Source organism: Vanessa cardui, chromosome 17, assembly GCF_905220365.1.
Source record: "Vanessa cardui chromosome 17, ilVanCard2.1, whole genome shotgun sequence".
Classification (NCBI taxonomy): domain Eukaryota; kingdom Metazoa; phylum Arthropoda; class Insecta; order Lepidoptera; family Nymphalidae; genus Vanessa; species Vanessa cardui.
The window spans coordinates 6,922,905-6,938,049 of NC_061139.1; the positions used below are offsets into that span (position 1 = coordinate 6,922,905).

General features: G+C 31.6%; 2 protein-coding genes across 3 annotated transcripts; one reads left to right on the forward strand and one right to left on the reverse strand.

Moving 5' to 3' along the window:
- Positions 1-8,638: 8,638 nt before the first annotated feature.
- LOC124537123 (arylphorin subunit alpha-like) lies at positions 8,639-11,309 on the forward strand. Its single transcript, XM_047113857.1, has 5 exons — positions 8,639-8,776; positions 8,908-9,041; positions 9,135-9,962; positions 10,063-10,229; positions 10,321-11,309. The coding sequence occupies exons 1-5, from the start codon at positions 8,686-8,688 to the stop codon at positions 11,210-11,212; spliced, it is 2,112 nt and encodes a 703-aa protein (XP_046969813.1). The 5' UTR covers positions 8,639-8,685; the 3' UTR covers positions 11,213-11,309.
- Positions 10,986-14,574, reverse strand: LOC124537124 (arylphorin subunit beta-like). Of its 2 annotated transcripts, none has more exons than XM_047113859.1 (5): positions 14,355-14,574; positions 13,365-13,474; positions 12,493-13,302; positions 12,264-12,409; positions 10,986-12,175 (listed from the first exon to the last, which is right to left on the reverse strand). In XM_047113859.1, exons 1-5 carry the CDS (start codon positions 14,458-14,460, stop codon positions 11,362-11,364), a joined length of 1,986 nt encoding a protein of 661 aa, XP_046969815.1. In that variant the 5' UTR covers positions 14,461-14,574; the 3' UTR covers positions 10,986-11,361. The 2 variants fall into 2 exon arrangements, with proteins under 2 accessions (XP_046969815.1, XP_046969814.1); XM_047113858.1 differs by having other exon boundaries at positions 12,493-13,320.
- Between the last annotated feature and the right edge of the window lie 571 nt (positions 14,575-15,145).

A 15,145-nucleotide genomic window follows, 5' to 3' on the forward strand; every position in this document is an offset into this window, starting at 1 on the left:
AAATCATACCTTCACTATGATGATTTTACGTTATTGAGCATTTATATTTTTATAAAATAACATCGCCAGCAAAGCAAACATACTTGACATGCTTTGAGGCTTATCCATAAAAATATTTCTATATACATGCTGCCATCTTTTAGCAGTTTTAGGTTTCAAAACAGTTTTACAGCGACATCTAGGTCACTTTGTAAGTACTTTTATAGAAAGTAAGTCCACGATCACTCGAACTTGGAGCTTCCAGTGATAGAAACGTGCAATTTAATGTCGCTGGTGCTTTTTCTTTAGTTGTTGATTTTTTCATGATTTTTCAAGGGATTTTAATTTATTTGTAACAAGATTCATAAACTTACATTTTTCACTTCATATAGTTCATAATTTTTAAACAACGTTAAGAAATTCTTGTCAATTTCTCTTAAAAACGCTTGTTTACATTTGTTGGTTATAATCATCCATTAGTTTATCTTTATCTCGTACTAGAGAAAAAAAACATAAGTATGCTTCATAATAATTTCAAATCAAGAAATAGTTGTTTTTTGTTTAATTTTTTATTTGACCACGATATGGTGCGCTAACGAGGAAATGACATACCTCGTTAGAAGATGCTTAAATCAGCTAATGATTGGTGTAATATAACTTGTTGCTTAGTTATGGTAAGATCGTTTGCTAATATAAGCAAAAAAATAAAAAAAATATATTGGGAATATAACATTGGATAAAGCCCGGATTGCCTCGGTTTTGAATAAACTATGTTAGAGATGTATTTTTCGTTAGCACTCTTCATTAAAAACACTCTCTCAAGCACGAATATGGTGAACGTGTTTCGTCTTGCACATAAATTTAGTAGGGTTTTTATTTTAATTGTTGAATTTAGTAAGCCTAACTGAACGAACTAGCAATAAGGATATAAGGATATCGCGTATAAATCATTGAAATAAACAAGGAAGTGTAGTGGACCAAAAATTGATCCCTGTGAGACTTCCAAATTTAATAGGGACCCAAGAGATGCCTATCTGCTTATTAGTTTCTTCTTTCTAGACGTAGCTTCTGTGTCAAGTAGTAAGCAAGTGTCAAGTAATCAATTTAAATATTGTATACCTACCTACCTAAGTCTAAAATGATTTGTGTGCCGAAAAAATAATGAGTCGATAAATTATATTGAATTAGAATGAAATGAGTCTTTAAAAGAATATTTTTTTATGATATGATTCGGTTATAAAACAGAACACAAAAAAGACGATATTATTTGTTTATCGCGGTTCATCACGCTCGGAGTATAGTTTTTTTTATGGAATAGGTTGGCGGACGAGTATATAAGCCACCTGATGGTAAGTGGTCACCATCAGCCATAGACCACGCCACTAACCTTGGGAACTAAGATGCTATGTCCCTTGTGCCTGTAGTTACACTGGCTAACCGGAAGACAACAATACTGCGTTGTTTTGCGGTAGAATATCTGATGAGTTGGAGCTACCTTCCCAGGCGTGCTTGAACAAAGCCCTACCACCAAGAAAATCAATTACAATGTTGCAATAGACATAAAATCAATTGAACTCACAACTTGGAAATATTATGTTTGACATAACAAATTTTATTGTACTGAATGAAAAATAAGTCTATATCATTCCCATATACTTGAACTATCTCTATAAAAAGCTTTGCACACTTTTGCTATTTTCAATATTAGTATAGATTTTGTTTTACTTTTATTTCGACACCTGAAGCATAAATTAAATAACTGCTTGATTAAAAATTAAAAATTTAATATAATGTTAAAAAAATATTGAAATTAAATTAAATTTTAAAATTATTATTTATATATATTATATTATTGATAAATATTATAAAAAAATTATAAAAAAATTATTTATTATTGTATTGTATTTTAATATTTGTAAAGTTAAAAAAATGTTTTACAAACACTATAAAGGCTAGTCCTGGAATAAAAAGTTTTATTATTATTGTTATAATACTCTTTTATACAGTTTAGTAAAAACACTTACATAGAAAAAATATAATTAAATAAGAATATTATGCGTAGAATGAAATAAGTTTGAAAATATACTGTCTTTAATTGAACTGTTGATCATTTTGCACATAATAAGGCTTGGCATTTGCTCTCTTTATCATTAATATTTTTTATTTTGAACTTGACTTTGACTTTGGCAAGCAATTACGGTTTTAATGGGGGTCGCTCGAAAACTAATGCATTATTTAGCAATATCAATATGATATATAGTAGTACTATTTATTCACCCAAATATGTATATGTCCATATATATGATTGTGCTTTGCTTAGTTGCTATAATTATAACTGTTTCCCACACAATCAACAGCTTTGGAAGATAAATCACAGAATGAGTACGCAAATAGAATTTTGTGTTTTGAGCATGCAACGTGCTCGAGATATGTATAGCATGTACATTTATACATATATTTGATAAATATAATTTGCCTTTACTAGAAAGAAAATATAAATTTGTTTAATATAAAGTAAATATAAAGTTGTTTTTTAATTAAATTATTGGCACTAAAAATTTGTATACATTTAATATTAATATTAAACAAATGAATGTTTGTAATACAAATAAATATAATTTGAATATTTGTTATATGTTTTATTTTATAAAGAAAATTAATATCTATCTACTTAATTTTTAAAATATTAACCTTCATTTTTTATGTTTGTCTTAAACGAAGTAGAAAAATATATTTATTCAGTTGCATCATTACGATGAATTAACAATTATATTGATTATACTCATAGATACAGTAGCAATTATTGTACGAGAAATAAAGATAAACTTATAACACCAAGTTCCAGACTCTACAAGACGTTTTACATTTGTCAATTAAAAGTCAAGTCGTGTTATTTTAAACATGATTACATAACTGATAAAAAATCGTAAAAGGATTTATCCATATTTTTGGTACCAATGCTTAAACTAAATTATACTAAAGAATTAAACAAATGTTGCGTGAATGCAACAGGCGGCCCTTTCGTCATCACAGCGTTGTAATCTAATTTCGGAAGGGATACAATAAAATTACTTTGATGAAGCACATAATGTACGAGGTTTGTTCAAAAGAAAAGGTGAATTTTGAAATTTCGCGGGCTGTATGTATTCAATCGTCGATTTTTTCTTTTTGTTATGTTAGTACATATATGGTTCACAAATGTAGATATTATCAGCCATTTTGAATTTGTAGTTTTCTTTTGACAACTGAAAAAGAAAAGGCGTTTTTGTATGTTCTTCGATTTTTTATTTCTGAACAAAATGGATCAAAGAATCTGTATTAAATTTTGCGTTAAAAATGGAATAAAGTGTTCCAACGCTTTTAAAATGTTGACTGTGGCATTCGGCGCGTCTACTTTATCTCAAAAAAGTGTTTATAAGTGGTATAACCGCTTTACAAACGACCGAGAAGATTTTGAAGACGATGAGCGTCCTGGAGTTGCAATCACGTCAACATGCGAAGAAAACATCGAAGCAGCAAAGAAAATAGTTTTGGAAAATCGTCGAGTCACTATAAGGGAAGTTGCAGAGGATGTTGGCATATCAATTGGCTCATGCCATACAATTTTTTCCGATATTTTGGGCATGAAACGTGTAGCAGCGAAGTTTGTACCGAAATTGCTAAATTTTTAGCAAAAGCAACGACTAATTAGTATCGCTCAGGAGTTGTTGAATGATGTTAACAACGATCCAGATTTGCTCAAAAGGGTCATAATTGGTGACGAAACCTGGGTGTATGGCTATGACGTCGAAACCATGGCTCAATCATCCGAATGGAAGCGACCAGATGAACCGAGACCGAAAAAAGCACGTCAAGCTCGATCAATAGTGAAGGTTTTGCTCACTGTTTTCTTCGATTACAATGGCGTCGTACATCATGAGTTCTTGCCAACAGGTCGTACGGTCAATAAAGAGTATTACAAGGAAGTAATGCAACGTTTACGTGAAGCAATACGGCTCAAACGATCGGAATTGTGGAAAAACAAATCATGGATTCTGTATCACGATAATGCACCAGCTCACACATCAATGCTTGTTCGTGAATTTTTGGCTAAAAACAACACCATAATCATGTCTCAGCCACCTTATTCACCAGATTTGGCTCCCTGCGACTTCTTTCTATTCCCTAATCTAAAGAAAACAATGAAAGGAAAGCGTTTTGCCACTATTAACGAGGTAAAGTCGAAATCGAAGTACGAGCTAATGGCCATACCGAAAATCGCATTTCAGAAGTGCTTCGAAGATTGGAAGAAGCGCTGGTATAAGTGCTGTATATCTGAGGGGGATTACTTTGAAGGGGACAAAATTAATATTGACGAATAAATGAATACTTTTAAAAAAAAATCAAAATTCACCTTTCCTTTTGAACAAACCTCGTATATAAAGTATAACCATCATTACATTACGAAACAAAAGTTCGCTTATCGCTGTCTGTCCCTTTCTATGCTTAGATCATTAAAATCACGCAACGGATTTTGATGCGGTTTTTTTTATTAGATAGAGGGATTTAAGAGAAATTTGCTTTATATATAATACATGGAGAAATTATTAAAAAAACACTGATAATACTAAAAGTTCCTACAGTGATGTCGTATGATAGCACCCGTGTGAAGCCAGTGCGGGTTTCTAGTAATTCATAATACACACATAACTATAATGATTAATAAAACATAAATAGATAACTAGGTCTAATATATGTAAACTTATTTAAATATAATACATACAAACACCAATATTGTATGGTAAAATTTTTTATGCTATTTATGGCTGACGAGCATATTATGGACCACCTGATGTTAAGTGGTCACCACCGCTCATAGACAATGACTTTCTATGAAACATTAACCATTCCTTTCATCGCTCATGTGCCACCAACCTTGGGAAATAAGGTGTTATGTCCATTGTGCCTGTAGTTACACTGGCTCACTCAACCTTTAAATCGGAACACAACAATACCAAGTACTGTTGTTTGGCGGTAGAATATCTGATTTGCACAAAGCCCTACCACTTAGTCATAAACTAAAATAAAAAAAGACAAAGGAACAATACCAGCAATGGCTGGTTGATTAAAGAGTCACATAAAAAAAAATTAATCATACTTTTAAAAATAGCTAATGATATATAATATATTATAAATGTAATTATTTTATGCATTTTAAATAAATATTTAAAATCTATTTTGATTCAAATTGTTGTTTTTTTATTGCTAAATTAAATGTAATGTCATTTGCATAAAGTGCAGAATTCATAAAATTTCTCCGATAAAAATAAAGATAAATGAATGTCACTTTCGATATAAAAATATCCTTGAACTTAGAATCGGATATGGATATGTAAATAAATATTTAATTATAATTCGAATTAAACGCAATGAAATGAAAAAACTTTAGAGTTCTCGTAATGAGATAACGCGGGTTATCAATAATATGCATTTTATAAAGATCCAATAGGTAAAAACGCATGACTTAATCATTCTGCACTAGCCGGGACTCCTGGCTTTTTTCGATATGTTTTCACGATATGTTTTTTTCTTAGATTATTCGTTTTATAAAAAAATGATGGAATCACTTTATAAGTAAACTGAATATTCCAATTGATATCGAATGCATTATAAACAACTCAAGGTAGATGCAGATTGCAGACTGTAGTAATACAATATTAAAGTTGGTAGTGGTGGCGGACTTAATCCAATTTATTTTACCTTTAAAAAACACAACGCAGTTTTGATATCGATTTCAGTGAGTCAGTATAGCCATGTAACTTCATGAGATACCAAGTTCAAGAATTCCCAGGTATATTAGGAATGATTATATTTCATACAGTACATATTTCAATCAGAATATATAGCATTACAAAAATTAATAATAAAACATTCAATTTTACATCTAAAAAATTATGCAAGCAGCAGATGAATGATCTGTAGCTGTTAATCATAATTATATAAGCGAAGTGTAAAACAAAATCAATAAATTGAAAAAAAACAACGATTTGTTTTTTTTTTTCTGGTAAAGAATCCAAATATTTCTATTAAAAGATTTTTGTTGGAATATTTTAACTTGACATTTTTAGTTGTTACTAAATTCATATATTTAATATTATATTTATTTACAAACAACCGTTTAAAAAATAATAGTTATATTAGTTGAGATAAGTTAAAAGTCAATTGATAAGATGGAAGCGCTCGGAAGATTACTGAAAAAATGTTCATAATATAAGCAATACTGTTTGTAATTAAAGTCAAAAATAAATAATTAAAATTATCTTTATCAAATACCTATGCTAAGTTTTTTTTGTTATGTAAACATATCGTTTGTAAATATACTAATCACTTTGTGACTGTTAGATGATGATAAGAGATGTCTGTATGTTTTTTTTTTACATTTGTTTTGACAGGCAGACGAAGAAATTGGCCATTTGATGGTAATGACCTTTGACAAGGACAATATCATACGCACCTTCAGTTGTTAATTTTACTGACCTGCTCCTCTTTTATACCAGAATATAATAATAGAGAATAATAGAGTTTAGTGGTAGAATAATTACCTATTTGTTGGTATCGGCCTATCCACATCATCAACAGTCTGTAAATTTCCCACTGCTGGGCCACCTCTCACTTTGAGGAGTAAGTTAAGGTTTTGGAACGTATTCCATTCCACGCTGTTCCAATGCGCATTGGTGAAATACACATGTGGCAGAATTTCTATGAAATTAGACAAATGCAGGTTTCGTCACGATGTTTTCCTTCAACGCCGAGATTCCATCGACACTGGCATGTAAATTCAGAGTGTAATGGTTACTTGTCATCATATTTATTTTATTAAATTGATGTAGGTACTCGTATGTAATATATTGGAGTATGATTAATGATTGTGGTAACGCCTTCGTGTATTTTTTAATGGCCAGAGACTTGACTGGTTGTGGATGACTTGAATCGCCGAGAATTAAGTCAGTTCATACAAATTTGGTAAATCAAGCCTTTTAAATAAATCAAAATATACGATGTATTTATAAAATAATAAAGCAGACAGGTAAATAAGAACATAAGTAAATCACAATATTTTAAAAGTTTTATTGTGAGACTTTTTCCGTTAATACGCTTATGATCATAAGCGTATTAAAAACATTTTCGAAACTTATAATTTTATACTTTTACTAAATAAAATTTAAAGGCAGGAATACCAACAAGAATTTGATAAAAAATGAGAAGTGATCTTGAGGCATAAACCAAGTTAAGTTCGGGCAGTCAGACTAACAAATGGTAATATAATGCGAACCAATAGATTTATAAAGTTGTATACTGAGATCTTCACTTTTGACCATTTGAATAAGATCAGAAGAAGGCAATTGGTAACATCAAAGTTTTCTTATGAGTTTCGACACCCTTTAATTTTATATGAACTTGATTAAAAAAAACAATCTACTATTTTCAGTCATTCTAAGATTAATAAAAAAAATGGAATATCAATTTGTTCAGAAAACTATTATTAAAAAAAAGTTTAATTTCTGAAAAAGTTCCACGTGTTAATACGGAACATTTTTTAACAAAATCTTTTACTACTAGTACAAACTTACGTTAATATTTAGGAAAAGGATTAGCGTTTTAAGACAGATTACAAGTAATTATTTATCATGACATATATGTAATTAATGAATTCGTAAATTAAGGCAAATCCTTTAAATGTGTATGGGTTAAAAAACTGATCGAGTTAATATTTTCTGTTAAGACTCGACGACAATGCTTGTACTGTTACTATTTATAACTATTATTCTTTATGTAAAAGGATAATGCTATCTGTGAATTAATGAGGCTTTGTTCTCAGAGTTCATTGCATTTTGAAAAATTTATTTAATTATGATAAAAAAAAAATTTCATGCAATTCGATGCAATTCGAGTCCCGAGATATTACAGTGGAGATGAAATGTAAATATCAAACGATTCATTTTCGATTCTAATTCGAATTACGTAAACTTAAGCGATTTTATAAATATTAAAATCTTGTACACCTCAGATTAAATTCTGTAACATAATTTGTATCCTTCTAATTTGATTTCATATGATTTGTAGTTATAGAATGTATATACTTTATCATACATATTATTTTTTGTTCAAAAATAATATATATATTTTTTAAATGTAAGTATGTAATTTGTCAAAATTGTGCATTCATTATTATTTAAAATAAATTGAATATCATGTTATTTTAAAATTTCGTTTTGCCAAACCTAGGATACAAAATGAACTATTTTTATTATGCATAATCCAAACACTCAGCGTTAGTTTTAAATATACAATTAAAACAGTATTACCGACAAAACTTTGCTAAGTAATGTGAAATAATCTTTAGCCAAAAACGGATTAGTAATATTGAAATATTACTAACTCGTTTTTGCTATTTAAGTACAATGATTTTTTTTTTTTAATAAAATCTTGAGTTGTGGTTTCTCGAATATTTGTCGAAGTGTATAGGTGAGTATGATATCATATTAAAGTGAAATATTATTTGTCCCCCAAAACGTATGAGGTCAAGAAGTGGCCTATACGATAAAGAGAAATCGTCTTATTGTTACTAAGGAATAGATACGCTCGTATAAGATAAGATGCATGAAATTAGTATAAAAACTGCAGCAAGCGAGTGATGAGGCACAGTTGTCTTCCGAACTGATCAAGATGAAGACTGTCGTGGTATTAGCATGCCTGGCCTTAGCGCTGGCCGAAGCCAGCATGATCCCTCCGAAGTTCGTCTACAAAACCAAGCCTGGTAAGTTTTCTTGTATATTATTTCAGTATTTCAAAAATCTCTAATTATAATGAAAATTTAATAAGAATGTACTAAATAACTAGATTAAAATTAAATAATATCTAAGTTATAACTATAACACAATTTCACAGTCGAGGCTGACTTTGTGACGAAGCAAGAGAAGATCCTCAAGCTGTTCGTTCATCCGGAACAAGTTGACGTAGAAGCTGACTACTACAAGATTGGAAAGGATTACGACATCGAAGCTCACGTTGAAGACTACACCGTAAGGACTTATTTCAATATCATACTATAATTATTCTTTATGTAATTAATATTTAGTATTTTTTTCTACATTATTGTCTGATTGTTGTTTTAGAACAAGAAAGCTGTCGAAGAGTTCTGGGGACTATGGAAGACTGGTTTCCTACCCAAGAACGTTCCTTTCTCAATCTTCTACGAAAGGCAAAGAGAGGAAGCTGTTGCTCTTTTCCACGTCTTCTACTACGCCAAGGACTTCGAGACCTTCTACAAGACCGCTGCCTTCGCTCGTGTTTACATAAACGAGGGACAGTTCCTCTATGCTTACTACATTGCTCTGATCCACCGCGCTGACACCAAGGGAGTAGTCGTCCCAGCACCTTACGAAGTTTACCCCGAACTGTTCACAAACTCAAATGTATGGTACAAGATCTTCCGTACCAAGATGCAGAATGGAGTTTTTACCCCAGACTTCGGAACTGAGCACGGTGTTGTACAAGAGGGAGACCGTTGGGTTGTCTACTCAAACTACTCCGACTTCCTTACTTACCCCAATGATGAATACAAAATTTCCTACTTCACTGAAGACATTGGCCTTAACGCTTACTACTACTACTTCCACTCCTACTTCCCATTCTGGATGGACGGTGATCTCTACCCCGGAATGAAGGAACGTCGTGGTGAAGTTTACTACTATTTCTACCAACAACTCTTGGCTCGTTACTACTTGGAGAGACTTTCCAATGGATTAGGAGAAATCCCAGACTTCTCTTGGTGGCACCCAATCAGAACTGGCTACAGCCCTTACATCAACTACTTCACGTCGTTCGTTCAGAGGCCATCGTTCTACAACATTCCCTATGAAAAGAACTATGAAGAACTCCAACTTCTTGACACTTACGAAAAAACTTTCATTCAGTATCTTGAACAAGGACACTTCAAGGCTGTAAGTTTTTATTGTTTTTATTCAAATTATTTAAAAATAAATCTAAACTTTTGGTATAAAAACTATTGCTTCATATATAAATAATATACTTAAATTTCAGTTCAACCAGGATGTTGACCTACGCAACAGCAAATCGGTTAACTTTGTTGGAAACTTCTGGCAAGCTAATGCTGACTGGCACGGCAAGGTTGCACGCAAAGACAACCACAACTCCTACGAAGTGACTGCTCGTCGTATTCTTGGTGCTGCTCCTGAACCCGTTGACAAGTAAATATCACAAATACTTATAAAAACATTAAACATTTGTTAACAACTTTTAAGAATTGTACGATAACTTGTTTTTTTTTTTTGTTTACAGGTACACTTTCGTCCCAACCGCTCTTGACTTCTACCAGACATCTCTTCGTGACCCCATCTTCTACCAGATGTACAGCAAGATTTTGAAATACTTCATTGAATACAAGAAGTTCCTTACACCATACACCCAAGATGTTCTACACTACGTCGGTGTTAAGATTAACGATGTTAAGGTTGACAAGCTCGTTACCTTCTTCGACTACTATGACTTCGATGTAACCAACAATGTATTCTTCACTAAAGAAGAACTTAAGACTAAGCAATTCCCGTACTACGTGGTCCGTCAACCCCGTATCAACCACAAGCCATTCACCGTTACCGTTGACGTTAAGTCTGACGTTGAAGGAGACGCCGTATTCAAAATCTTCATGGGACCTAAATACGACAGCAAGGGATACCCCATTAACATTGAAGACAACTGGCAGAACTTTGTTGAGTTGGACTGGTTTGTACACAAACTCACCAAGGGACAAAACAAGGTTGACCGTCTCTCTACTGACTTCTTCTACTACAAGGAAGACTCTGTACCCATGCGCGATATCTTCAAGCTACTCCCTGAAGGCAAAGTGCCAACTGACATGTCTACCGAATCTGGTGCATTCCCCAAGAGGTTGGTGCTCCCCAAGGGTACCAAGGGTGGTTTCCCGTACCAGTTCTTCGTGATTGTTTACCCATACACTCCCGCTGAAAAGAAATTCGATGCTATCAAGACATTCGAGTGGGACAGCAAGCCTTTCGGTTATCCATTCGACCGCCCCGCCCATGAAGTATACTTCAAGCAGCCTAACATGTTCTTCGAAGATGTTGTAGTATACCACGAGGGAGAGGAATACACCTACAAATACAACACCCCTTACTACACAGTCCACCACAACGAAGTGACCAAACACTAAGAGGAGAGAGAAATAAATCCAACTATCATGACATTTATGTAAGCGTTATACTGTAATACCTTACTTACAATTACAAATAAAAACACCTTATAAATAACATTTTCTTTTATTTAATTTTATTATCTAATTAACATATACATCTAATTCCACTAGTTTAAATGAGGAGAAAAGTATCCATTTGCGTGTTTTGAGTTTTCTTTATGGTAAACAGTAATATTATAAAATTTATAATTATTAAAATCAGCAAAGTTGCTAATTGAAGCTTGTCTATGGAAGGGGAATCCTAAGGGAATTGAGAGAGTATCAAGATCACTCTCATCATTGACTGGAGTAATCAAAATAAATAATGTGAAATTGAGACCTTGTTCTAAACCTTTGGGTATAATCATATTTTCTGGAAATTTAAACAAACAAAATTTATTTTTTCTTGACGATTTCAGCTCAATATTAAAGTAGTCATCAAATGAATACTTCAATGTTGTTTCTGGTGACCATTTTAAAATATTCAAACCTTCGTTAACTTCATATATGAAAGAATCTAGTTCAAAAAATTTAGCAAATTCGTCAAAACAAGTGATTTCGTTGCACTCTGGGCCTAAAAATAACTTAACTAAAGTTGTTTTATTATATTTAGAGTCAATTGTAAAAGATAAACTAAACGGGGTGTGTTTAAGCCTTTTTTGTCTAGCAGTAAAAGTCAAAGGAGTACTTCTTAAATCGCTATTATCGTTGCTGAAAATTTTACCGAGATTAAATTGATAAAATTCATAATATGTGGTGATTTTTGTGAAACTATTATCAATTATATTAAATTCGTCATTTTGATATTTGGAAAAATCATAAGGATCCAGTGTAGTTGAAAAATCATCAAAATATTTCAACAAACTTTGGATCATATACCAATATATCGGATCACGCAATGAAGTTTGAGGATGATGTAACACTGAGGGAGCGGGATTGTATCTAAAAGAAAAAGCAAAATTTTAATAAGAAATAATAAAAAAAATACAAATTAATGTTAAATCTACAATAATATAAATTAGAAAATTACCTGTCAGATGGAAACGCGTCACTTCCGTAACCAAACAAGGACCTTAAAGTTTTTGCTACTTGCACGCTTTCAAAGTTAGCTCTGATTAGCTTTGCAAGTAAGTCGACAAAATTGTCTTCAGTCAGATCAATTTTCGTCCCATTTTCCTAAAACATATAGATTATATTTCTATTAATATAATTATGATACATGTATCTATGGTGACAAAAGTATGTAAGTATCAGTTTACCATGAATATTACACTTCTCGTAATGCATTCTTTAATTGCAATATCAACTGATTTTATACGGGCATAGTCGTCACTCCATTCCCTACGAATACTAGATCTCGATGGAAAGGGAAGACCATTATCATAAGTTAGATATGGCATGTAATCATCGTAGCATTTAGTTGCATCTGAGATATTAAGGTATTTAAGATGTTCTTTTTCTAAATTATATCTTGCCATGAGCTGTTGATGGATGTAGTAATATTTTTCAGCATATTTTGGATCAGTGCCAGTTAGCTCTTCGCTATTCATCCAAAACGGGTAGAGAAAATGAACGCCATAATAATAGCTATTTAAACCTATGTCTTCTCTGAAATAATCCAAATTGTCCTTACATTCTTTATTCCATAAGTTCCAACTAGAATAATTTGTGTTTATGGATATAACATCGTTTGTTCTGTAAAATTGCTGCACTTGTGCTTCTTGGGGATTAAACTTTCCATTGTTAAGCTTAAGTTTAAAAGCTTTCTTAATCGTTTCACTGTTAACGAAATAATTAGGCTTTGTAATGAATGGAGGTTCATGACCTTTCAGTGCGTCGACTCTAAACAATGACGTCATTATCAAAGCATAGTCTAGTAAATCATTATTAATGTTTACGGAAGCCCATTCTCTTATACTATCGATTTTATCATCTTGAGCGAATTGCAAAAGGCGAAATAAAGCAATAGCGGCTTCTCTCATGTTGTCATCATATATACTGAATGTTAAGCCTTTCATAATGTGACCAGCTTCTACATGGTCATTTAAAATTTTATAATATTCATTGTCCTGAAAGAATAAATCATCCTTTTATACTATGTTAGACCGATTTATGCAAATTATTAACTTACCTTATTTACGAAGTCTCTTAAAAGATGTCTTGTTTGTTTTTGAATTTTGTGTGGAGAATAACCAGATGGTACAATGTATTTAACGTATGCGTCATCAGTTACCTCGAGTTCTGAAAAATAATGTAATGCTTATGTTAGTAAGTCCCTCTCTCCTTTTGAGGAGAATCTTTTGAATTGTTTTTTTATCACCCCGCTCAAATGGAAATCGTATGTGCATGTGCGTTAGATTTCTTTGTACTCATGTTATTTTCTTTGCCATCAAGCGTGAGACTATTTAATCGTTTGTTTTGTCTTAATATTAAAGTCACTGCAGTTCAAGAATGACTTGATGAAATTTGATTCTGAATTGGCTGCTTTAGCACATTACGTATATCGTATTATGATTACTAAAATTCTGTTTAAAGTCTATTAAATATCTCAATATCATTGAACTTCATAATTGCGATGGCAAACATAAGATTGAATTAAAGTGGTGGTAAACATTTATTATTTAATTTAATTGTTTAAAATTCTTCTTAATAACATAAATTATTTAAATTTGAATTGCATGATATAATAATATAGGATAAACTGTAAAAGATAAATTCGATCATTAAACAAAATATGGTTAAATCAAGCAACACGAAATATTCGCGTAAACGGGTTAGACTAGAATATGGTTCAAGACTCTTTAAAAATTAATTAATATTATTTACTCTTTAATTATATCCAAATATAAAAAATATTTTTAATTACGAAATTAAAAAACGTCACAATTTGTTTCGCATACGAATATTTGAATTATCATTAGATAATTCAAATATTCGTAATCTGTTTATCACCTTCCGATTCAGAAACTTCTTATACTAACAAATACACAAACAAACAAATTGCTGAATAATGACATAGATCATTTTACTATCTTTAGATAATTCTACTATCTTTATATCTGTGAGCGGATCAAATTGTTTCTTTATTTAAATAACTTAATAAGGCCGATTGATTTCTTACCTCCTTCATGAACAAAACTACGGAATTCATCGCTCGGTGCACAAGATGCAGTCCCCAATAAATATAACCATAACAGTATCATATTCATAGAATATTTTAGAAACATAGCTGATGCACTTCTAACACAGACTAAATAATGTAAATAGAATTAAAACATCTTATATGCACCTCCCTGCCGCTATTTCTGTGTCCTCAATTGAAATCCTGGGGTCGCTTAAACGGCAACAATTTTCAAGGTACAGTTATTAACAAATTTTACACTACAACATGTATGAACAAAAACACTGTTTTAGTGTTCTCACCTTTTATATTTATGTAAAGGTAACGTTTAATTATCTTTACCGAATGCATTCATTGTCAAACTGCTCTTTCTAATTTCAAGTATAGTCTGTATATAAACTATACATAAGCATAATAAGAATTGTATATACTCTATAGAGGTAAATCACATTAAAGTATAATACAAGAGCGAAAGTTTTAAAATTATTGGTAATAGTTTATGAATATTAAATGTAAACTGTTCTGAAAATATCAATGGTACTTGAATTTTACCGATTCCAATTGGGCAGGATTTTAATATATTTTTTTTGTAAAATGTATTTTCTACCCAACTGTACAAAAATGTATATTCTTCAGGATGCTAAATGCAATTGGACAATTTTCCAATTGGAACCATGGCACCAGTCTAATTTGGTACTGGAGAGGTAACTCGTTGTTAACAAGTGCTATTACACCTCTTATGACAAACAGAGTAATCTTCAATAGACTTGTTTTGATCTTAAGGAAATTAT

Coding starts and splice junctions, on each gene's coding strand:
- LOC124537123 (XM_047113857.1), top strand. CDS start 8,686: ATGAAGACTGTCGTGGTATTAGCATGCCTGGCCTTAGCGCTGGCCGAA. Junction 9,042..9,134: donor CTCACGTTGAAGACTACACC/GTAAGGACTTAT, acceptor TTGTTGTTTTAG/AACAAGAAAGCTGTCGAAGA. Junction 9,963..10,062: donor AACAAGGACACTTCAAGGCT/GTAAGTTTTTAT, acceptor CTTAAATTTCAG/TTCAACCAGGATGTTGACCT.
- LOC124537124 (XM_047113858.1), bottom strand. CDS start 14,460: ATGTTTCTAAAATATTCTATGAATATGATACTGTTATGGTTATATTTA. Junction 13,475..14,354: donor TAGTTTTGTTCATGAAGGAG/GTAAGAAATCAA, acceptor ATTATTTTTCAG/AACTCGAGGTAACTGATGAC. Junction 12,176..12,263: donor GACGCGTTTCCATCTGACAG/GTAATTTTCTAA, acceptor TTTTTCTTTTAG/ATACAATCCCGCTCCCTCAG.